Below are 25,570 nucleotides of genomic sequence, written 5' to 3' on the forward strand. Positions count from 1 at the left end.
GGGATTTAAACAGTTAATTGTGAATTTAAGGAAGATTGTCTCCTAAATTGCTTTAAACAGTTTGACTTTATGAACTGATAGTTAGCTTTTTACAGAGAAACAGTGGTGTATTCACTCACTATTAAATGTGTGGTTTAATTTGAGTGGTTCAAATGCATTCTATTATATATAATATCCTTATATTGGATTTTTCCCCCCTCCAATTAGGTGCATAAAAAGGATAAAAAATACAAATGTATGGTGTGTAAGAAGATCTTCATGTTAGCAGCCAGTGTTGGAATAAGACATGGATCTCGACGTTATGGTGTTTGTGTAGACTGTGCAGATAAATCACAACCAGGAGGGCAAGAAGGTGTAGATCAGGGACAGGATACAGAATTCCCTCGGGATGAAGAATACGAGGAGAATGAAGTAGGAGAAGCTGATGAAGAGCTAGTTGATGATGGAGAAGATCAGAATGATCCCTCTCGATGGGATGAATCAGGAGAAGTTTGTATGTCTCTAGATGATTAACTGACCTACTATACTCCTCAAGGATGCTGCATTTGGACCTAATATGAATCGACAATTTGGATTGTTGAACTTGAAGGCTTGCAAAATATGGTACATGCTGGATAGTAGTTATGTTGCTGTGAAAACTGTAGGGTCAAAGCCTTATAGCAAAAAAAATTTTTTTTTATATTTGCACAGGACTATACAGCAAACAACCATGTGGTTGGATTACATGGAGTCCCCACATACTCAGTCAGTTATCAAAGTAAAATATTTTTTATTTATAGGATATACAGTAACTATTTGGGTCCTATGAAAATAGTCCTTAAAGAGCTTACATTCATGTGCTACTTTAACATGAATGGAGAAAATCCATTTATGGAAGTACAGTGACAATTGACCCAATCACTCTGTCCATCAAACCACTCAGGCTAGTTTGTACTAGTAGAGTTTTGTTTCTATTTTTATTTTTATTAATTTTATTTTTTTTAATACAGATTTTCAGTGAGGGGCTTTTTCAACCCCATTGGTTCTATTTTCTTGTATTTTTCCATTTAATTTGCTTCATAACTTAAACCAAGTCTCTTCTAGTCTTAGGTATTATTTCTCGATTTTGTGCTGATGGGCATGTTTATAAGAACTGGAGAGGTAATTTATTGGAATGAACTAACTGACTTGCTCCATTCCCCCCTCCCTTTTTGACATGAATTTTACTACTTCACAAATGAAGAATGATGTTATGAAGTTACCGTGGCGAAGTTGACAAATACCACTAAAATGATTATGATTTAGAAGTAACTTTCTTCTGCTGCTCTAATCTGATAAATGGTTACTATATGATATTTTCTGACATGGTATTTGGTTTTGGGTATCTGTTACTTTGGCACTATTCTTGTTTGCCTCTTTATTTTTGCCAGTGTACTATACCTCAGTCCTATTTGAAAGACCTAATTGAAAGAAAAATCATAGAAATAAGTAAAATGATTTGTTTTATAATTTATCCACCATGTCCAGTTTGGTTAGCTTGTTATGCAATATAAGTGAAATATCAGGTTTTTACCCGTGTCCCTTTTATCATGAAAATTAACACAAAATGTGCATTCTCTTTTGTTTCATACTTAGCGGGATATTGATTGTTTTGAAATTATGATCAATACTTAATTTATTTTTTTCTGTCCTTGAAGTCACTACACCTTGATACAGTCTTTCTAGTAGTCACCATGATTCAACAGTCTCAAAAATCTTACAAATAAAATTCTGAGAAGCTTTATTATTCTATAAACTAAATTCTTCAGGGTACAAAGGGTGACATATTGAGGTGAAATTGTCAGATTTACTTAGCCTGGTGACATGAATTAGCTGATTGTGGAACTCTCAGCAGCATTTCACGTATTGTTAACATGTATGGCATTTATTAGCATATTGTATATTATATAAGATTGAGGGATGTCATATTTTCAGCTTTCTTTTAAATAAAAATTGAGTATATTTTCCTATTTTATATCAGGTAACTAAATTATGCTAGTTATGTGGAAAAAATTGCAAAGATGCTTTGACAGATATAATCCCTTTGGTGCTCCATCTGATCAAAGTTGAAAAGTTGATGTTTTTTAAGAGACAAGCTTTATCATTGTCTCTGATTTCAGTAGAATAATGGTTTATTGTTAGACAATGATGTTTCTGCTTGGATAAATCAAAGATAAATTACAGTTACATGGTTAGATGCATCTTTTGTCATCTATATTGTAGTTTCTACATAACTGTAAACCTGACAGATAAGAATAGTTTCGGTTTGATTTTTGTTTAAAACAGATGAGTACTTCTTAATGTTCTAGACAAATGAGTAAAATGTATTTCTGGTAGAAATTAGTTGGGCAAAGATACTATGAATGAAAAAGTATTTTAAACGTAAAATGTTCTTTGTGAATATGTAAGTATAGTATAAAGATTTCTTTCATCCCATTTATCCCCTTCCTTTAAATAAACTAGTTTACAATTGGTAGATCTGTCTATATATAAATATATATTAAAGAACAAAGATATATATCTAAAAATCACCTAAATCTGCTTTATTAGACTACAGTTCACTTATTGCATAGAAACTGGACTTGGCTTTACATTCTTAATGTACTTTTACTTTTCCTCAAGATATGAACTTACTCTCTTGAAGCTGAATTTTCTTTTACTACTTAAATCATTTATGTATATCTGGTAAATTATGACCAAATTTTTGTTAGATTGCATACAGTAAATTGAAATACACACTTGGTACACTACAGGATTGTTGTGCTTTTGTTTGGTTTTAGTTGGAAATAAGGTTTGATGTAGATGGCTTGTTACTGTTAATTTAAAATATTCTATAATTGTCCATTACTTTTATGTTGTGTTGTGACAGATTTGGCTATATTTTTAGTCAATTGAAATATGATACTTTAAAAGTTTGTTTTTAGGTAATCCAAAGGAAAAGTGTTTATACTCTTGAATATATTAGCCTCAGCCTATATAAAAATTTCTTTGAAGTAAACATTTTACCAGAAACAGAATTGACAGATTTTTCTACTTGCTGACTGCCTAACTTATTTTGTTTCATGATCTCGAGGGACTGCCTTTTCCCATCTAGATCTTTTAAAAAAATAGTTTTAGTACTAAGGTATACTACTGGACATTTCTATTTTTTTAAGTGTATTCTTTTTCTGACTTACAGTAAAATTTCAGGAAGTTGATAGATACTAAGAACTTATGATTGGTCTCAGAGGTAACAATGAAATACTCATAATTTTGTCTGTGGAACTCTGGCAGAATTATGTTACACATTTGGCGAAGTTGTCTCTTGTAATTTATATTTTAAATGAAAAAGTATTTTAGAGCTTTTAATGAAGGGGAAGAGTATAAACTTTCTTTCATATTCACTCTGTAGTTACAGACCGTCTCATAAATCAAGATTGTGCATTATTAGAGTTCTCAGAGACAGATACTTCCATATGGACCCCTGTTCATTTTTCTTATTTACTAGATATTTCGCTAAATTTAGCACACTAGCAATTAAGAGTTTAAAAAAGAAGAAACGTTATAGGAAAGGGAAACTGAACAGTAATGAGTAGCTTTGAAATTGGGGAAAACACACTAGCTGGGTTAGGTACAGCCATCCTAATGGAGAAGAGTGAGCTAAATGCGTTAATTCATGTAAAGTGCTTAGAACACTGGTACATAATAGGTGCATAACACATCTTAAAGTTGTTTAATAATAGATAAGAACCAAGAGGAAAAAGAAATAAGAAAAGATGGGGGAAAGGAAGGAGAAAATAGGAAATGAAAGGATTAGGACTTGGGCATTTATATTAATACAAAATGGTGTAAACGGCCTGAATATCACTGTAGTAGTATCATACGGGGGAAAGTGTGATGGAAAATAGGTTTAAAAATGGTAATTTTTAAAACTTTAGTAAGCTTTATTTATATTTTTTAGGATTTTCTGAACATAGCATGAAGGGTTTAGATTCATTTTTCTGAAAAACGATTCAAAAAACTACCAATTTTTTTTTTTGAGTGCCCACACTTGCCGTTGTGCTGTATACATGATTTTACCTTAATCCTCTATAAGGTAGGTGCTAATTGTCTCCATTTTATAGATGAGGAAAGGCTCAGAGAAATTCAGAAACTTGGCTAATATAACACAGCTGTGATAGAGCTCGAATTTGACCACGTCTGATTCTGAAGCCCATACTCTTTCAGGGAGGCTCTATTGCTGCCTCTTTAAACAACTCTTGTAGAATTTCAGCTCTTAATGGAGTCTATGGATTTATATTTTTCCTATAAGACAGCTGTGTTTAGAATTTTGAGTGTCTTTCCTCCCCCCAATAAATTTCCTTACTACTCTTTCTTCATAAAGCAGTTGTTTTGTCACTTTGACTATATTAAGACACATCAGTGTAGCACATGCTCTTAACCGGCTGTGGCATTTTAATTTTATAAAAGAATGGTTTTTATCTGAAGAACTAGATAGAAACCCCAGTTTTTGTGCCGTTCAGTCACCCAGATCCTTAAACTTAACTATGGTACATAATATCCACACTTAGAACTAACAGGTGTTTAGTCACTTTAGGACTTAAAATGGAAAGTTTTTTTTTTTTTTCCTGCTGTATCCCTGCTTTCAACTGAAGTTAAAGAATTCTAGATAGTTTAAAATGTGTTAGGGATAAGCACACTTCAAAAGATGTTTTCTAGCCCTAAATTTTATGACATTGGGTACTTAAATTTGGAGTACACTAGCTATTGAGAACAATATTTTGGGTTGAGGAGAGATGGTTGAGGCCATTATTTAGTGGGAGCATTGGCATTTTGAACACTGTAAACATAAAAGAACACTTCCGCCTGCTGTTTGTAAAAGCTCTTTGGGAAGATCTTTTACGAAGACCAACTTTTTAAAATGTAAATTACCTACCTAATATAAGTGTCCTAAGACATGTATGTAAACTTCCGAAACTGTTTTGTCTGTGTATTTAGAAAATACACAAGAATCTTTATTCAAACCTAAAAATATAAACTTGTGAGCACTAAACTGCTTCTGGCTTTGTGAATTTTATTGACTGACATTTAATTCAGATTTCTTTGCAAGTGTACTAATTTAGACTAATTGGGGTAAGGGGAACACCTTAATGAACTTTGACTTATGTATAATTCAGATATCTTTGTACTTAAGGCTTACAAGTTTGAATTATGGAATACTATAAGGGTTTTTTGTTTATTTGTATGTTTTTATATGAAAGTACATAAATGACAGGCTACCTCCAAGTAATCCTGCTTTAATTAATAGCAGTGATTTGTAATCAGTGTATCTTTTAAGATTCTCTACAGGTTTTAGAAAATATTAAAAATTCCCTGTAATTTACATTTGTGCATAATCTTGGAAATGGGTTGAAAAGCAAAGGTAAACTGCTTCATCCCATGTTGTATATTTGTGGACTGATTGACAAGTGATGTGATGTTATAAATTTCAAGTCTTTGAAACTTTATTAATGTAGAGAAAACATAACTAGCTTTTTAGGTTATTTCAAAGTTAGTAATAGAGCAAAGGAAATCAGAACTGGCCAGATATTCAGACTTGACTTAGAAAAACAGGAGTTTGTTGATTTTGTTTGGAGAAGGGCACAATAAAGGGGAGCCCACATAGCATTATAATGCCTAGTATCTTTAAACATGTAAAGAGCTATCATGAGGCAGAAGAATTAAGAAACTTTATATGTTTCTAAGGGGTCATGATTGGGACCATTGGCTCAAGATTGAAAATCGGTTTTTAATTATCCAAAGATGAAATGGGGCTGCTTCAGAAAGAGGTCTACCACTGGAGATAACGCTACGTAAAGTGAAAGAGATTACTTAATCATATTGGCAAAGGCAGTATTGACCAGACATTTCTATTTCAGAGTTGGATTTGTGCTTAGTTTTTTTTAGGTGTTGGGACCCTTGTAGTTGCTTTTTATTTTGCTTAGTCAACAAACACTAAAATGATAAAATTTGGTATGTATAAGTACTGGACGAAGGATGTTTTGACACTGAAAAGGACATAATTTAGGAAATTAAGAATTTAGACACCAAGTTTAGCTTAATAGAAAAAGCCACTATCTGAACTTCTTTCTTTTTCACCACAAATCACCACAGACCAGTGTTTGGGAGCAGGTGTAGGAAATTGAATTATTGGATCTATGTTTAGGTAAGAAAACTAAAGGTACTTCAGAATTTAGGCTATGACATAACTGTCTTTCTGAAGTTTAAAGAAAGAAAGTGAACTATAGAAATCTATTCAGCTAATTAAAGTGAATGAAAAATATTACAGATTCCATAACTGCATGGCGCCTTACCTGCTATTAATACTGCCGCCTTACTGCCGCCAGATGATTTTTTCCCACCACGGCCAGTCTTAAATTTGGCAATAAGAAAAAGCTAATCTTCCAAGTGTAAGTAGGTATGTGTTAGAATCTTGGTGAAAGATAAACACAAGACAGTCTTCTTGGCGCAGGTCCTAACAGTTGGTGAGATAATACATAAGATGGTTTCAGGATTATTGTAGAATTATTTAGGTTGAAAGAGACTGTAAGAGACTAATGAAGCATACCCAGAGAGGTTGCTACAGTGACTCCAGTCAGTTTTAGGACCCAGGACTCCTGAACTTCAATTTCAGTATTATTTTTCTGTACCAAACTCATTCAATAAATACTTGAGATTAGGGATAAGTTTGAAGTTAGAAGATTCCAAAGTACATTCAAATAGTATTTGGCACATAGCTTGTTGATCAAAAGTATTTACTAAGTGAGTGACAAAAGGCACTAGCAACTTTAAGGATTTTGCCTGTTAGTATCATATGGCATGTAGCTATCAAGCCAGTTTCGTTTAGTTATTTTGTGTTGCCAAGCATATGATACGTGGTGTCACACTGAGCCTTTGGGATCCTTTCCCTGGATACATAACCCTAGTAGATAATGTTACTGCAAGATGTAATGACCAAATCCAACCTACTGCAAATGTTACTATGGAAATCTCAATGCAAAAGTAGCCTTTGTGATTTTTTTTTTAAACCGTCTCCATAACAGAACACTTAGAATTATTAGCCATTTGCTGCAAAGTATTTGTTTTAAAATGTCTGGCATATACACCACTAACATTTAAATGCCCAACATTCGGTCTATATGTGAAAAAACTAGAAGAAAAGCCCTGTTGGAGTTTTGATGTAGAGTGCAATAATACATCAATAAAGATATTTTAAAATGACCTAATGTTTTAGTTGCCAACATGATTTTTGTATTTGTAAAGAGGTATGTTGGGTTTTGGCATTTATATTTTACCATATGAAAGACATATTCATGTAAAAGGTAATGTGAAGTTTAGCATCTCTTGTCAACCTGTCCCCTGTTTTCAAGTAGTCTCCTTGGATATTTGTAGCATCTGGATTCCTAATAATCCAGATAATTAGGATTATGGCATTTATGTACAGACATGGGTAATTCTCCAAAGCAGATCTTCCCACACTAATTTTTCAAGTACTTGTCACCTAAATCATTAATAAAATGTGCCAATTCCAAATAATAGCAAATGTAGGAATTGAATCAGCATCCCAGAGTACTAGTCCTGGGCCATATCCTCATTAGGCAAAGGAAATTTGAAGAAGTTATTTTAGGACTTTACCTAAGGTGAAGTCTAGAATTTTACATATGTAGGTATGTTTTTGTTAGTCTTATATTTACCTAAAAGTTATATGTTTTATTATTTCATAGGCGTAAATATGTTTTTATTAAAATCTTAGATTAGACTGAAGGCAGTGTTTTGGAGCCAGGAATCATTCTAAACTTTTATCCTGTATTTGCCTTTTAAAGGTAGCTGACTCTGACACCCCAGTCTGTGGTGGTCTTTCATTGCTCCGGGTGACTTGTACCACACTCAAATGTGAGCTCCCGTTTCATTCTGTGGACTCTTCCTCTTTGGTCATACATGCATTCCACAGATATACATTGAGTGCCCACTTGTGAGAAAATGGGTAGGCCCTTTGATGAATAAGGAGACCATAGGGTATATAGTGTTCTCAATTATTACTATACTGCAAGTCAAGTCAGTTGGGATGGGAAAAGATGAAAAATTAGACAAATGGGAAATTTTACCAAAAAGACCCTTTGTATTAGCCTTTTTTTTTTTTTTTTTTTTAATGGAGTTTTGCTCTTGTTACCCAGGCTGGAGTGCAATGGCGCGATCTTGGCTCACCACAACCTCCACCTCCCGGGTTCAAGTGATTCTCCTACCTCAGCCTCGCAAATAGCTGGGATTACAGGCATACGCCACCACGCCTGGCTAATTTTGTATTTTTAGTAGCTACAGGGTTTCTCCATGTTGGTCAGGCTGGTCTCAAACTCCCGACCTCAGGTGATCCAACCACCTCAGCCTCCCAAAGTGCTGGGATTACAGGCATTAGCCACCACACCCAGACTTGTATCAGCAGTTTTTAAAAGCGGGAGTGTTTGGGAGGGGTAACAGGTTACAGGATGAAGACAAATATAAAATAGTGCAGATTAAGAATGCATACAGGCAGCACTTTACATTGTCCCCCTTCAACATAATAAGAGGGGAAATAATACTTTCACCTTAAAAATGCACTACAGCCTTTTGGGAAAAAGATGTTAACTATTAATTTTGGCATGTGCTTGACATTTTTGTATTAACTGGCAGACATTAAAGTTGGTCAGTTACGTCTTTTTCTAGGATAGGAATATATTTTTTTAAGTGCTGCTTGTTTCTATCAGCTATATTGGATAAGTCTGTAGAACTAGAAAAGCTCTTTTCTCAGAAGACTTGGTATATACTCAGGGAAACTGACACAGTAGAGTCTACCTACCATTTTAGGGGTGTAGATGATGGAGAGGGTTTAAAGACGTAGAGGAGTTTTCCTATCCAATAAAGCAGTTCACTAAAATTGCAGGTACTTAGGTTAATGTTCATTTCACTTTTTACGGGGTGGTAGAGAAAAAAATCACCTTACAGGATGAAATCATAAGCTTCTGTAAGTATTCTCAAGGAAAGTGATAGCCTAAGTATCTGTATTTAATGTGTTTTTTTAATTTAAAAAAGCACAGCATATTTACATCCTCCAAAATTAATATATCAAATGTTTAATAAGTGTTTAAAATTCCAATTTTCTCATTGGTTGGAATATATTATTCTGGATATATTTCTTATTGCCTATTGTATATGCGGGTGTATTTTGCTTTTTAGTCAGGATTATTTGATGTATGTAGGAATCACCAAACTTTCTGTAAGGGGCCAGACACTTTGGTTTGGTGAGCCATAAGGTCTCCATCACAACTATTCAACTGCTGTTGTGGCATAAAAGCATCCATGGACAATATGGAAGTGAATTGTAAGGCTGTGTTGTTGTGTTTATTTACAAAATTAGGCAGCAAGCCACAGTTTGCTGATCCCTGATCTATAGGTTCCCCTTCCCCCGCACCTTGTCCCTGTAATACATACATTGAAGAATGATGTGCCTTCCTAACATCAATGAATTATTCCTTTCCAGAGTTACAAATCTTGAGTAGCAAAGAGATTTAACTTTAATGGCATCGTTTTAGCTGCAAAGGATAAAAACCTTACCATCTCAGCTTTCTTAAACAGCAAGACCTTAATAGGAGTTTAGTTACACCATATCTCAGTACCCAAGGTGTCCCCCCAACCCCCACCACCAAACACCCTGGTTCCTAGATGAAAGAAATAATATATCTGATTCAGAAATAACATTCAGAACTTCATGAGAGGAGACTTTCACTTGCTAATAAAAATAATTTGCTAATTTAGACCCTTTTGTTGCCACATTTATGTTAAAAGAGCCTTTTATTTTCAATCATGCTTCAACCTTGAGCACTATAACATAGACTTTCTGTAGCCTTTCAAATGTTGAGTATCTGATTAACATCTACATTCATAACAAGGTGTCACTGAATTAGACTTGTCAGTCATCTTGGGCATAGCTTGAAAATGCTAAGTCTGTGAATCAAAATAGCTGACCTGAAAAATACTTTTCATCAAGCCCTCAATAAAGTTCCCAAGACTAAAGACTATCAAACTGAATAATAAACCTTTATGTCATGACACACTGATTCCCCATTGGAAGCCCTAATTGAGGACTTTCTTGTAGACTTTGTGTTGCCCAGTCTGGTGGAATAGTAGGCTCTCAGTAAGTACATGCCAAATATACAAATTCAGTGCTGAGCACAACTATTTGGAGTCAGAAAATTTCTATTTAAAACACAAGTTGACCTAACTTGTTCCAAGGTTTTCCCATAATATTAAGGCTAATATTAATCAGAAGTTAGTTTGGTTCTAAGGGATGTAGAAAAATCTCTATTGTTTTTCCTGTTTAATGAGATCCTATCCCATCAGGAGTGTCAGATATAATCAGGGAAGATATATAAGGGAACTCTAAGGAAAACATAACCACTTAAGATTATGAGGGCATTCCATGCACTGTCCAACCCATAGCACTCTAGATTCTGTCTTCGATATTTTAGTGGAACTACCCTTCAAAAGGCCACTAGTGACTAATTGTCAAATACACACCCCACTCTGCAGCATTTAGCATTATTAATGACTAGTTTCCTTCAGATAACACTCCTCTTATTTGATCCTGGAAGCATCGATATTCCCCTATTTCTTTGCTGGGCACTCTTTTTTTTTTTTTTTTTTTTTTTTTTGAGATAGGGTCTCACTCTGTCACCAAGGCTGGAATGCAGTGATCTCAGCTCACTTGGCAGCCTTCACCTTAGGCTCAAGTGATCCTCCTGGCTGCGTGCTCTTTCCCATTGTTCTTTCCATTGGTGTTACTCCATTCCATTGATCACAGTGGCTTAAACTCTGGTAATTTTTATCCCTGATCTCTTTGGAGTTTGCAAACATGGAATGATACCATGCACTATTGCTTGGTGCATGAAGGATATTCAATCACAATCCTAATTTGGGTCACAGTTCTTTAGTTTCTGTTGGATGTCCTCAAGGTCTTTAGATTTACATTTTACTGTACGGAGTCTCACCATGGGCTGATGTTGCATAGTAAAATCACTTTCAGAAAAATTACAACCTCAGCTTTTCTGAAGATATTTAATGCATGCCAGCCATGTTAACACTGTTTGATGAGGTGGTGTCTAGCTGATTTCATCATGTCTCATCAACATGTATGTGTCTCTGTTAACTAAGATCAATAGAATCTTAGAGCTGATGAAGGAATGTTAGAAACAAATACTCTGTACTTTATCCAGCCTCTGCTTGAACTCATGCCATAAATGTGTACCTCCCACTTACTACCTCATATAACAGGTCATATTATCTTGAGGTCCTATCAGTTCTTCCCTACATTTGAGGCAGGTGGAAATCTGCCTCTCTACCACTTCCACTGGATAATCATTTCATGCCCTGAAGCCACTCAGATTAAGTTTGAGACTACACATAATGGTTTATGTAACAGTGGAGATTGGAAGGGAGAGAGGAGTGCTTGGGATCTTAAAATTTTTCTATGCCTAAAAAACAATACTCTAGGTTTTCTTTCTTTCTTTTGAGAGAGGATCTTGCTTTGTTGCCCAGGCTGAAGTGCAGTGGCACAATTGTATTTCACTGTAGCCTTGAACTCTTAAGCTCAAGTGATCCTTCTGCCTCAGCCTTCTGAGTAGCTGGGACTACAGGCATGCTCCACCACTCCCAGCTAATTTTTTTTTATTTTTTGTAGCAACAAGGTCACACTATGTTGTCCAGGCTGGTCTCCAACTCCTGACCTCATGCAATCCTCCTGCCTCGGCCTCCCCAAGTGCTAGGATTACTGGTGTAAGCCACCACACCCAGCCTCTGTTTTCATTTCTGTAAGAATAATGTGAGAAACCCATGCTGTTTACCCTTTTTCAGTTGAATGTTTTACTTTTCAAGACTAAGAATTGAATATTTGATATCAAAAATTGATGCCCAAAAATACATTTTAAAGAGAGGCATCAAGAATTATTTTTTATAAACTAGGATGTTAATTTGCTGGCACTGGTATAACACTTACCTTGGAGAAGCAAGTTTAATCTTAAGTTTGCAGTTTGATATCAAAATTTAAATGTTGCTTAATCCCAGGCATTCAAGAATTTCATAATTAATTGACTTAAGGCAGTATAATTTTAACATTCATAAATTTATGCAATTCCTTTAGAAAATGTATTACAGGGATGATGAGAGGTTTTTTCTTTAATTGCATATTAGATTATAGTCTAAAAGAAATGAGGAATATTTCAATATTTATTATTAAATTATTGTAAAACTTCAAGTCCCTCAAGCCCAAGTCATTCGCCTCTTTAGCAGCAGGATAGATTCAAAATTATAGCTACTTTGTTATTTTTATGCTGTCCTTATTTTGAAAAACATTAAGAGTATATGTCTAGTGCATTTATGTCACTAAGATGGAAGAATTTGAATATTCTCACTAGCTAATTTACATCCTAAAAGTTATCAATGCTCATTAGCAATTTTTGAACTTAAAAATATGAGTTAGGAAATTCCCTAATAATAAACACCCAAATGCATTTTCTAAGGCTTATTGTGTGCTGTTTGAAAGCTACCACCATAGATGTCATTGTTCTCTTGGCATAAAATCTATGAATATGAGAGAGCTGAGAATCCTAAGACCATCCTTCCTGTCTAGGTGATTCATTTTATTGCCATTTGCAGCAATTGATTGATATGCGTGACAAAGGGAAGTTTTTACTCTTCAAGCATCTATCACTCAGTAGCATCATGCCAATTTGCTGTAAGTTTTATGTTTAATGTAAGTCATTTCCTTATAGTATCAGCGTGACTCTAGACTTCTAAATGTTGGGAAACTAAGTGCAAATGATACAGACATGCAGTATTTTTTGCAAGCAGAAAATTGATAAATATGCATTAGCTGTAGTGGTAAATATGCATCTACCACTGTAGAAGTTTGTTTTCTGCATTTATGATGTAAATAACTTGAAAAATCAGATTTGAGAATGTTTCCAGTATATTATACTGTAATTAATGTCCTTTCTAGTGGCATATTTTAAAAAATAGTACCTCCTTTATCACCATAATTCATTGTTGGAGATGACTAATGGGGTAATTGCAAAGGCAGAATGTAGCATTTATATATGCTAAAGAAAGAGACTCAGTTTTATTTTTTAACCATATGCACTCACAGAAAACCTAATTGTACCATTAAAGAAAAATCGCAAGCAATTGAAGCTAAAGATTGATGTACTATGTAATTGAGTCCCATCATAATAATTTAAGTATGTTTAAAGCATTTTTATTTTGGAATTAATAATTAGAACATGGCATATATTTAAGGCCTTTATATTTCAATTTCAGAGATGAAAGCTTTTAAAGACTTCTGAGAAGCGTAGTCATAGCTCATGAACGGGGACTCTGTCATGGACATTGGAGAGGGAATGTAGGAGATTCTTAGGAGGCACAATAGATGGAAAATATTCCTCAAGCAAAAATTGTCATGATTTGTTGATGTCATTTAGAAAGGTTTCAGAATAAACTACAGCTTCATATGAACTGGCCTTACTTCTTTGAGCAGGAAAAGTTGGTGAATAATTGGATAATTTTTTTCTTTAATATGTCCAGAACATTTGGTAATCACTATTGGTATCATTTAGATCATGTATATTTATTTAGCTCTATTAGAAAACTTTTGTTTTTTCTTTAGTAGAGAGTGATCTAAATAATCTCGTTTAATTATTTATAATGTGAATTTTAAAAGTGATTGAACTTTTTATTTTCCCTTTTTGCGTTTGTGCTTGATGAGTGTTCCATACATTCTTTGCTTTCATCTCTGAGTTCCTACTTAGTCCTTTGCTTACTTTCTTCTGATGTTTGGCTAACTCTTGGGAGTTATTTTTCTAGCTAAATTCTTTTAACTACATCTAGCCATGTTTTAGATATAAAGACAAAGCTGAAGACTCACTGTATCTTCAAGATAACCTAAAATAAATTGGAATCCTATTTTATTTGCTAAAAATAATCTCGATGTTTAAATTTTATTCTAATGTTAACCATGTAAATTTATTGCTGGATTTTGAATACTTTACTTCCATGAATAGTTTCTTCATAGTGTATTTTCCTCTGCCTTAAATTTGGCCATTTTGCCCTGACTATGACCTGTCTTGTTTAAGCCTAACTGGCTAACAAATGCAGAGCGAACCTCAAAAGGAGAGCATTGTTTTCACTTTTAAATAACCTTCTTCAGGGATTTTCAAACTGTGCTCTAGGGTCCTAGGGGCTCTTTGAAGATGCCTTTCTAGCCTGTCCGGGAAGGACACAGCAGAGTAGGTGGGGCATTGGGCCTTCAGCTAAACCTCAACTACAGCAGTTTCACTTTTATCTTATTTGTTAGGCTTTCAGGGTTTCGTGCTTAAAAAAAATTTTTTTAACCATTAACTTAATTTAAAAACACTCATGAATGATAATAATAGTAGCTTTTCTTTATAGAGCACATATCTTGTCCCAGACCCCGCTTTAAATATTAAAAATATTTAAATATTTTTAAAAAAATCCCTCTAAAATGTGCTTTCATCATCCCTGTTTTACAAATTAAGAAACTGAGACTTAAGGAAATAAGCAATTTACCCACAGCGTCATAGCTACTAAGTGACAGATTCTGAATTCAAATTTGGATGCGTCAATTAATGTATTAGTTTAAGCCAGGAATGACAAATACAGGGTAAGTGTACCCTCACCCCATATTCCCACACCTGAGGCAGACCGGACTAATGGATGAAAACAGTCTTTTTTGCTAATCACCAACACAGCCTTAGAATCTTTCTCAGCAAGGTGCTATGGGCCGTCAGTCCAAATCTATTGGTTGTGGCATTAAATGAGGCCTATTTACTTCCCGTACTTTAAGGTGAGATATTTGTGGCCCCACACTTCAGAATAGGAAGTCTCTTCAGCCCTAAAAGTGTTTGCCAGTTGATTGTTTTGATATTACTAGAAAAACACTAAATTATCTTTGATCCTAGATGTACTTTATCATAATGAAGTTTTCTGTGAACTAAAATCCCTAACTGTATCATCTTCATTCTGACCACCTTCTAATACAGAAGTTTTGTTTCTGTATTTATATATTTATAATCTGTATAATTTATACATTGATAATTATAAACACCATACAGTCCTCATAATCAGGATCATTACGGGTTTTTAAAAAACAAAAAAACATTCACTTTGAGTAGCCTAGTGGAATAAAGACCTAAAGTAATTTATATTCTGAGACCTAATATTTTAGCTGTGGAGTGGAGGTGGTGAGGGAGAGGGTGGAGAACTCATGTTTGGGGTAAGTCAGCCAGTTTCCATATAGCTGAGAATTTAGTGGTTTGAATAACCTTCACTGTTTCCACTACCAGCATGCCCTGCCCAAGAATGTCATAGCCACAGGGCTGGGTGAATGCCCAAACATTTTTAAAAAGGAGTATACACAACCAACCCCCAGCTGATTTTTTCAACTGCTCTTGCCAGGAGGGAACCAGTAGTTCCTGGGCTGTACCCATTCTTACCAGGGAGAGCTGGGTGCAATTAAAGTTTTTCCTGTTAGGTGCAAGACTTTTTGAATGACTCATCATAGTTCCTGCTCAAGACGTGTCAAAGAGGCCCAAGGCTATATTTAGGAACTTACTATGAAATTGCCTGTCAGTTCCAACCAATTTTTCCAATATAGTATATATGAAGAGTTAGTAGCAAGTAACTTTAAATACATGAAAAGGTTTTTGTTGTCATTTTTTGTTGTTGCTGTAAACTGGTATTGAAGATTTTCTTAAATGGATGGACATTCCTTTCATTGTGAAATGATTTAACACCCATTCAGCATACACATGACTACACTGGAATGACCCTCATATGACCATTATCATGGAACCCATTAAATTAGTTTGAATGTGTCTTAAAATGTCTTCTATATGAATAAAAAGGATCTTCCTAAACGCTCTTTCTGATGCACTTTTTTTTCTTTTTTTTTTTTGAGACGGAGTTTCGCTCTTGTTACCCAGGCTGGAATGCAGTGGCACAATCTCGGCTCACTGCAACCTCTGCCTCCTAGGTTCAAGTGATTCTCCTGCCTCAGCCTCCCGATTAGCTGGGATTACAGGCATGCGCCACCATGCCTGACTAATTTTGTATTTTTAGTAGAGATGGGGTTTCTCCAGGTTGGTCAGGCTGGTCTCGAACTCCCGACCTCAGGTGATCTGCCTGCCTCAGCCTCCCAAAGTGCTGGGATTACAGGCGTGAGCCCGTATCAGAGGCGCCCGGCCTCTGATGCACTCTTGAGTATTTTTGTAAAATTAGAGATTGTTGGACAGTGCTAAGGAGAATGAATTATAGTGATTGGGTCCAGTGACACTTGGATAGTGCTACTAAGTATGAAATTATTTTAAGAGAGTTTAAAGAACGACCTCCTGCTGATGAGAGTGTTGGAAAGTTGTATGGTTGCTGTGTAAGGTCAGCTACACATGCCTCCTGGTTTTTGCTTTTGTTGAATAAGAGAAAAGAGAGTAACCAATTGTAAGTGGTCGTATTCCTAGTTGATCAGGGCTTGCTAAAAAAAAGACAGTCGGCCGAGCGCGGTGGCTCACGCCTGTAATCCCAGCACGTTGGGAGGCCGAGGCGGGCGGATCACGAGGTCAGGAGATCGAGACCATTCTGGCTAACACGATGAAACCCCGTCTCTACTAAAAATACAAAAAATTAGCCGGGCGCGGTGGCGGGCGCCTGTAGTCTCAGCTACTCGGGAGGCTGAAGCAGGAGAATGGCGTGAAACTGGGAGGCGGAGCTTGCAGTGAGCCGAGATCGCGCCACTGCACTCCAGCCTGGGCGACTGAGCCAGACTCCGGCTCAAAAAAAAAAAAAAAAAAAAAGACAGTCAAAGCCATTGATTCAATTACCGTACATATAAGAGTTTTAACTAAGATTAGTAGCCCACATGAAGTAGAAATAGAAAGGCCAACCAAAGAACTAGTGATTCTAAGGTAAAATTTCCAGAAATGTAGAAAAGAACACTTGAGATTGGAGATGGTACCAGTTTTATATAAATGGTGATTGATAGCTGTTAAGGTTTGATGAGAAAGGTTCACGTATGTCTGTTTCTTTCAAAAGTTTGTTCCCCTGATACTTCTTTCTTTCTTTTCTTTTTTTTTTTTTTTTCTGAGACAGTCTCGCTGTGTCACCCAGGCTAGAGTGCCCTGGCACAATCTCGGCTCACTGCAACCTCCACCTCCTGGGTTCAAGGGATTCTCCTGCCTCAGCCTCCCAAGTAGCTGAGACTACAGGCGCCCACCATCATGCCCAGCTAATTTTTGTATTTTTAGTAGTGACGGGGTTTCACTATGTTGGCCAGGCTGGTCTTGAACTCCTGACCTCGTGATCTGCCTGCCTCAGCCTCCCAAAGTGCTGGGATTACAGGCATGAGCCACTGCACCTGGCCTGTTCCCCTGATATTTCTAAGTCACTGTTTATTAAAGCATGTAAGCCTAAGCATAAAAGTTAATTTTTTTTTTTTTAAGAGACAGGGTCTTGCTCTGTCACCTAGACTATAGTGCAGTGGCGCCATCACAGCTCACTGCAGCCTCAAACTCCTGAGCTCAAGCGATCCTCCAGCCTTAGCCTGTGAGTGGCTGGAACTATAGGCACACACCATCATGTCCAGCTAAGTTTTTTTAGTTTTTTAGGGGTTTCTTTGTGTGTGTGCTTTTTTGTTTCGTTTTGCTTTGAGACAGGGTCTCCCTCTGTCCCTCAGGCTGGAGTGCATTGGCATGATTGCAGCTCACTGCAGCCTCAACCTCCCAGGCTCAATCAATCCTCCCACCACAGCCTTGTGAGTAGCTAGGACTACAGATGTGCACTACCACACCTGACTAATTTTTGGATTTTTAGTAGAGACAGGTTTTCGCCACGTGGCCCCGGCTGGTCTTGGACTCCTGGGCTCAACCTATCCACCGGCCTTGGCCTCCTAAAGTGCTGGGATTACAGATGTGAGCCACCGTGCCTGGCCAAAGTTATTATTATTTTTTTAAAGTAAACATGTACTGCAGTTACCTGATGCTACCACATATTAACTGCATGAAAAATATTCCATAGAAATAGAAAGTCCTTTTGACTGTGAACTTACAAACATGTGAATGGAAACTATTATGAGCTATAAATTGAATATAATTATTTTTTTCTTAATGACTTTGCAGAAGGGATCTGATACAAGCTTAATATGAATACTAAAAACTGCCACTTTTAGCAACTGAAGCTAAAATATTGTAAGATCAGAATACTCCCATCTTGTGGACTGATAGAAGGCTATTTATTACAATTTTGGGGAAAAAAATTTCTCTTTTTTTAATGTCTTGAGTCAATTTGAAAAAGTGTGGTTTTTTTAAAAAAAATTTTAATAGAAATAAAAGTCATAAAGTTTTTCCTTAAAAACTTATTGTTATTAAAACTTCTGGCCCATAATTGATTTGTTGGATAATAGTCATTAGTATAGTGCTATTATAGCATTTGCCATCAAAATGCCATTTATATGGCCAATACACATAAAAATTATCCAATGAAACTATTTCTCAAATATAAATTAAAACTAGAAAATGGATAATTTTTTAAAACTATACTACTATCAATTTGCAACTGTAAGACTAGATAAGATTTGACATTATTGGGAGAGCCTCTCTGGAAAGCAATTTGGTAATACATTTCAAGAGTCATTAAAAAATGGTCATAACCAGGTATGGTAATGCACACCTGTAGTGCCAGCTACTGGGTAGGTTGAGGCAAGAGAATCACTTGAGCCTCAGAGTTCAAATCCAGCCTGGGCAATATAGTGAGACCTTGTCTCAAAAAAAAAAAAGAAAGTTTAAAAACTTGATGACTTAAAAATGTACTCCTAGAAAACTATCCCAAAGCAGAGATGACTTTCATAAAAGGATGTTTTTCAAAAGGTAATTTATAAGCCACAAAAAAAAACCCTTGTTTCCAATATGTATATTGGAAGAAATATGGGAAGAAATAAGTTATGATAGATCCTCATGTTATAATTAGGTGCCCATTGATGATAATATTTTCAAAGAAAGATATTATCTTGTTTGAATATTAAGGAAAAACTAGTCAAACACCACAGTATGCTTTCAATTTTGTATAAAAGATAAAAGAAACCCATCAGGGCCAGGCATGGTGGCTCAAGCCTGTAATCCCAGCACTTTGGGAGGCTGAGGCAGGCAGATCACTTGAGGTTAGGAGTTCGAGACCAGCCTGGCTAACACGGCGAAACCCTGTCTCTACTAAAAATACAAAAATCAGCCAGGCCTGGTGGCGCACGCCTGTAATCCCAGCTACTTGGGAGGCTGAGGCAGTAGAATTGCCTGAACCCGGGAGGCAGAGGTTGCAGTGAGCCGAGATCATGCCACTGTACTCCAGCCTGGGCAACAGCATGGGACTCTGTCTCAAAAAAAAAAGAAAACAAAACAAAAGAAAAGAAGCATATGAAAATATAGAAAGGTATGACTAAATAAAGAAGAAAAGTGAAAAAATCATCCACAATCGCACCACTTAGAGATAGTAATTGTTAACATTTTATTGTGTATTCTCCCAAATAATTTTTATGCATGTGTAGCTCTATGCAGGACTGGTTTTCAAGCACGCTAATAAATAGCCATGTCAGGTATTTATTTTTATTTTTTATTTTTATTTATTTTTGTGGTTTTTTTGAGACAGAGTCTCACTCTGTTGCCTAGGCTGGAGTGCACTGGCACGATCTCTGCTCACTGCTACCTCCGCCTCCTGGGTTCAAGCAATTCTCCTGCCTCAGCCTCCCAAGTAGCTGGGATTACAGGTACCTACCAGCACGCCTGGCTAATTTTTGTATTTTTAGTAGAGATGGGGTTTCACCATGTTGGCCAGGCTAGTCTCGAACTCGTGACCTCAGGTGATCCACCCACTTCGGCCTCCCAAAGTGCTGGGATTACAGGTGTGAGCCACCATGCCCGGCCATGTCAAGTATTTATAATCAGCAACTGTTCTGGTTGTTTAGTGTCCTTGCCTACTGATGGTAAAATGTTAATTATCACCCTTTTCCTATCAACCTATTAATCAATCTATTTTTATACTTTTAAAAATGTGACCATTAGCCAGGCGTGGTGGCTCACACCTGTAATCCCAGCACTTTGGGAGGCCAAGGTGGGCGGATCACGAGATCAGGAGTTCAAGACCAGCCTGGCCAACATGGTGAAACCCCATCTCTACTAAAAATACAAAAAATTAGCAGGGCGTGGTAGTGGGTGCCTGTAATTCCAGCTACTCGGGAGGCTGAGGCAGGAGAATCGCTTGAACCTGGGAGGCAGAGGTTGCAGTGAGCCCAGACCGTGCCACTGTACTCCAGCCTGGGCAACACAGCAACACTTCATCTCAAAAAAAAAAAAAAAAAAAAAAAAAAGTGACCACATACTATGTTATCTGTCCTATAATCTGCCCTTTTTATATTTAACAATGTAGTAACATCTTTTGATGTTAATAAATACGAGTCTACTCCATTTTTAATAACTGCATTGAATTTGTGTGCTTAGGAAAGCCGTCTTCATTTTAAAATTACTAAAATAGTTGAATATATTACTTTCCAGTTAAGGTTATCTCTAACTCAGTGGTTGTCAGCAAACTTATTCTGTAAAGGGCCAGACAGTACATATTTTTGGCTTTGTGGGCCATACAGTCTCCATCACAACTAATCAATTCTGCCATTGTAGTGGGAAGCAGCCGTAGACAGCCAATACCTAAACAATCCTTAAACTTAACTTCTGCACACTGAAATTTGAATTTCATACAATTTTACATGTTATGAAGTATCTTTTAATTTTTTTTCCATTTAAAAGTATAAAATCATTTTCCCCTTTCTTTCCTCACCAGTCATACCAAAACAGGTGGCAGGCTGCACTTGGCTCTCAGGCCGGAGTTTGCTGACCCCTCTAGCAGAATGCCTTCCTTCAAAGCTTTCATCTCCTGCTATGAAGTCTCTCAGTGTCACACCTAAGTTTCCTTCAGTTAGATGCTAACCTTCTTGGAATATGTTCTTTTGATGGTACAGAGATGCCCTGGGTTGTAAAGCAAAAAATCACACCTCTGACTTAGCTTGTGTTTTTGTCACACGTTTCTGATCCAAAACATAAAATGATAAAATTCAGAGGTTGGAAGAACAACTTCATTTCTATTTTAGAAAACACAATCATTTGAACATGTTTACTGAAAGCACTGATATGTTTTATAAATTCAGTTTTTCCTTTCTTTTCTTGTAAAACTTTCTCATTGCTTTTACACCTTTACTAAGAAAAAATTGCCTTGATATTGAAGAGGGAGACTTCCCTTACTGTTATCCTGTAAAAGCCGTATTTCCCACGCTGCATTATATACTCTCTTTTATTATTATTATTATTTTTTGGAGATGGAGTTGACTCGCTCAGTCACCCAGGCTGGAGTGCAATGGCACGATCTCGGCTCACTGAAATCTCCGACTCCCGGGTTCAAGCGATTCTCCCGCCTCAGCCTCCCGAGTAGCTGGGATTACAGGCACCCACCATCATGCCTGGCTAATTTGTATTTTTGTAGAGATAGGGTTTCATCTTGTTGGCCAGGCTGGTCTTGAACTCCTGACCTCAGGTGATCCGCCTGCCTCAGCCTCCCAAAGTGCTGGGATTACAGGCGTGAGCCACTGCGCCTGGCCTATATACTCCTTTTTTTAAAAAATAATTTGTACTGCTTAAGTACTGCAGATTTTTTTCTTAACTGACTGCCACCAAGGGTTATTGAATATCAAGTATTCTTCTAAGGGCTCAAGGTGCATTATCTCATGTAGTTATCCTTGTGTCACGTGTCAGCCTTGTGTGGTAGGTACTTATATTTATTTTAGTTTATAAAAAAAAATGACTCAGAAAGGTACATAACCTGCCTAAGATCACTCAGCTAGCAAGTGCAGGATGGAATTTTTATTTTTATTTTTTTGAGATGGAGTTTTGCTATGTCATCCATGCTGGAGTGCAGTGGCACGATCTCAGCTCACTGCAACCTCCGCCTCCAGGATTCAAGTAATTCTCCTGCCTCAGACTCCCCAGTAGCTAGGATTACTGGTGCCCACCACCACACCTGGCTAATTTTTGTATATTTAGTAGAAACGGGTTTTCACCATCTTGGCCAGGCTGGTCTCGAATTCCTGACCTCAAGTGATCTGCCCACCTCGGCCTCCCAAAGTGCTAGGATTAACAGGCATAAGCCACCCCCCGCGCTTGGCCTAGGATGGAAATTCAAACCTAGATTTGTGAATCTTCAAAGATCACCAATGCTCTTGAGCAGTGCTAGCCTGCATCTCTGTGATTTGCCATTCTGAGGAAGTGCAATTTTTGGTATTCAATAAGAACCTTGTGAAATGTTATTTTGATGTAATTGCAAAGGCTTGTCTCGACAATATCCATTTCCCATCCAAAAACCAATTACAAATTGGTTGGCCAGCATGATTAAAGGCTCAGAATGAATTAAGCCCCAAAACCTAATTATGTTCAAAAAACCCTGCAGTAGACAGAGGCATGTCTTTTTATCTACCTACTTTCTGCTGTATAGGTTATTTTTTTGCATAGTCAAATCATGTTTGTTTTCTTCATAATTTCTGCTTTTGGTGTCTTTTATAGAAAGGACTTCCCCAATCCAAAATTATTAAAGTGATCATCTGTTTTCCTTTCAGTATTTCCCTTGAAGTAAACCAATCTCCAAGCTGTTTGTAAGATTGTTTGGCAATTTATTTAGAAGAAATCTATGTCAGAGGATCCAAATTTAATATGCTTTTGCTTTGATTTCAGTACCAAAAAGTTAGATAATTTTGCTATGACATTATCTTCTCCCTTACAAGTTTTGATATCTGAATTTATAATGTTCAAACTTAAGCCCACTTTTCAACAGATTCAGTTACCTTTGAAACTGTGTATCATGTTTATTAATTGAAGAGAAGCCCATGAGCTGTAGAAGAAAGCTCCTATTCCTAGGGATTAGTTAGGTATTACTATCTAAATAACTAGCTCACCGTCATAAATGATTTCTTAAATGGTGTCTTATTAATTCCCCATGAGAGAGATAATTTAATTCAGAAATTGCCTGTTGCATAGCCTATCTGCGCACTTGTGACCCACAAATGGATGATCCATATGTTGCTTTGTGGAACAACTGGATAAAATTTCAATCTTCTAAAAGACTCACTAAACAAATTTTTTATCTGGTCATATAATTGAGATTTATAGTCCACCAAATGAGCTCTATTGGTTTACAGCTGGGAATTGGCCATAAAAACTTCATAATATCTTTTAAAAAAAATTTTCTATCTGATTCCACAGAGATATTTTGGTCTGCAGCCTTTATTTTCTGCTCCTTTCTTTTCTGCTTTTCTACTGAGTAGCTTGTGAATTTACTTTCACTTACATTTCTTGCTATGAGTTTTTCTGATTAGAAATGTAAAGCCATAAGATTTTAAAGTTAAGTGGTTAGAAAAAGCAGTGTACAAAATTGACAGAGGTTATAAATGTTGTGAACAAGAAGAGAAGTATATATTCACAGAAAGAAACCTGGACAGATCATAATGTTTGCAGTGATTATTCCTGAGTGGTGGGAGCATGGATGATTTTCAGTTTCTTTGTATTTTGGTTATTTTCAAATGTTCAGCAATGAGCTCAATTACTTTTACATAATTACAGAATATTTGGGGTCAAACATTCACCTATTTCCCTTTTACTAAAACTTATTGGAATTAACATCATTTGATATAGTGACTATTTCTGAGTTAAGAAAACGTAATTAAGACCGCAAAATTACAATAATTATTAAGCCACTGGCTTATTCCATAGCACTGTATAAGCACAGCATAGAATAAGAAGATGAAGATCCCAGAATGTGGAAACAAAAAGCTGACAAGTGATTGAGGAATGGTGAGAAGACACAGGTTCTGAGGACTGCTGGACAGCTTTTCCTGTTTTTAAAGAAAAGCTCTCTTATCATGAGAGAAGAGTCATGAAAACCAAAAGGTTTCTGCATTTAATTCGTTATTTAGAGGGCTGAATTTATGCTTTGACTTACTCTTTGATTACAAGCACTGGTGGTTATATTTTATCTATTTTGTGGAAATGAGTTAGCACATGTAGAAAACTGCCCTGAAAGGGGCTGAAATGAAGCCATTAAGACCGAAGTGTACTTTTTAAAACTCCAAACGTCATGATTTATTTCTTGATCTTGGTGATACTTATATGGGTGTGTTCACTTTGTAAACATTCATCAAACTCTATACTTACCACTTGTGTACTTTTCTGTATGTGTGTTATACTTCAATTAAAAAGTTTACTTGAAAGAAAAAATCCCACCACAGCTCTGCTTCTGTCTTTTTGCAACGCACGGTGGTAGCCACAGTGTTTGGTTCCCCAGAACATTTCCTCCCTACGCCCACCTTTGGATCTGGCCAATCGCAGCAGCTCATCTCCGGCGCTCCAGATTGGTGGGTATGTATCTGAAGCAGGGCCAATCAGCGTCCTTCCCTGGATCCCTTTGGGTTAAAGGAGGCGAGAATCAAGGTGGTGGAGTTGGTGTTGGTGTGTTAATCCCTGCACAGTATTGTGAGAAGGAAGGTTAGGTGTTTCTCCCAGCTGGTAAAGAGAAGCCGCAAGCTTTGCACAGGTTGACCTGTGATCTCTAAGTTGGATTTCTGAGTTCCTTGACACATGAGTCAGTTGCGGCAGCTAAACAAGGTGAATGGCTTTTTTTTGGTCTGGATTAAATGACAGCTAAGTTGAATTATTCTAAACCAGTGATTTTCAAAGAGGGCATCAGCATCACCTGAAACTTATTAGAAATGCACATCCTTGGGCCACACCCAGACCTGCTGGACCCACTGGTGATGGGTCAGGGGCGGGGCCCCAACAGTCTGTTGCAGCAGGCCCTCCAAGGGATTGCAATGTGCTCAAGTCTAAGAGCCGCTGCCCTAAGCTTGCAACACACATCCTCTTATATCGCTATACCACACATAATATCTCTACCATAAATTGACCTGTTGTGAATGTCTCTCTCTTTTTTTTTTTTTTTTTTTTTTTGAGCTTCAACCTTGTATGCAGAATCCTAGGTGGAGAAAAGACATACAAGAAGCCAAGGGAGGTTCTCCTTACCTTCAGGTGCGGGTAAAAGTAACAATAGGAAATTTAGTTAGTTGTGAAAGCATTGCAAGACAAGAATTCATCATGCTTTTAATTGTAAGACTATGATTAATTCCTGATTAATTACCAAGTAAATGATGTGGAGGAAGAGGAAGATAAGCTTTGTAGTTAAACACGACTGTAGAATCCTTTGTCCCTGGCCTCAGGCTTGCCGGAAGCTATTGTAGAAAGCTGGAGAAGCTTCCTCACGGTTTATGCACCTCTTCCCCAGTTTGTCATAGTGTGGGCAAGTAATTGATATATGTGGATTCTTTAATAACTTGCCAGTGCCCATTTACTAGTATTTCTACAGAATA

General features: G+C 36.7%; 1 protein-coding gene across 2 annotated transcripts in view; it reads left to right on the forward strand.

The window, feature by feature from the left end:
• Window positions 1-25,193, forward strand: part of ZBTB10 (zinc finger and BTB domain containing 10) — a 58,375-nt gene extending 33,182 nt beyond the window's left edge. For both annotated transcript variants that reach the window (XM_057303034.2, XM_008956661.5), the window contains exon 6: window positions 208-25,193. In XM_057303034.2, coding sequence (XP_057159017.1) covers window positions 208-513 — 306 coding nt within the window. In that variant the 3' untranslated portion in view covers window positions 514-25,193. The remainder of the gene's footprint in view (window positions 1-207) is intronic.
• The last annotated feature ends 377 nt before the right edge of the window (window positions 25,194-25,570 follow it).

Source organism: Pan paniscus, chromosome 7 (assembly GCF_029289425.2).
Source record: "Pan paniscus chromosome 7, NHGRI_mPanPan1-v2.0_pri, whole genome shotgun sequence".
Lineage (NCBI taxonomy): Eukaryota > Metazoa > Chordata > Mammalia > Primates > Hominidae > Pan > Pan paniscus.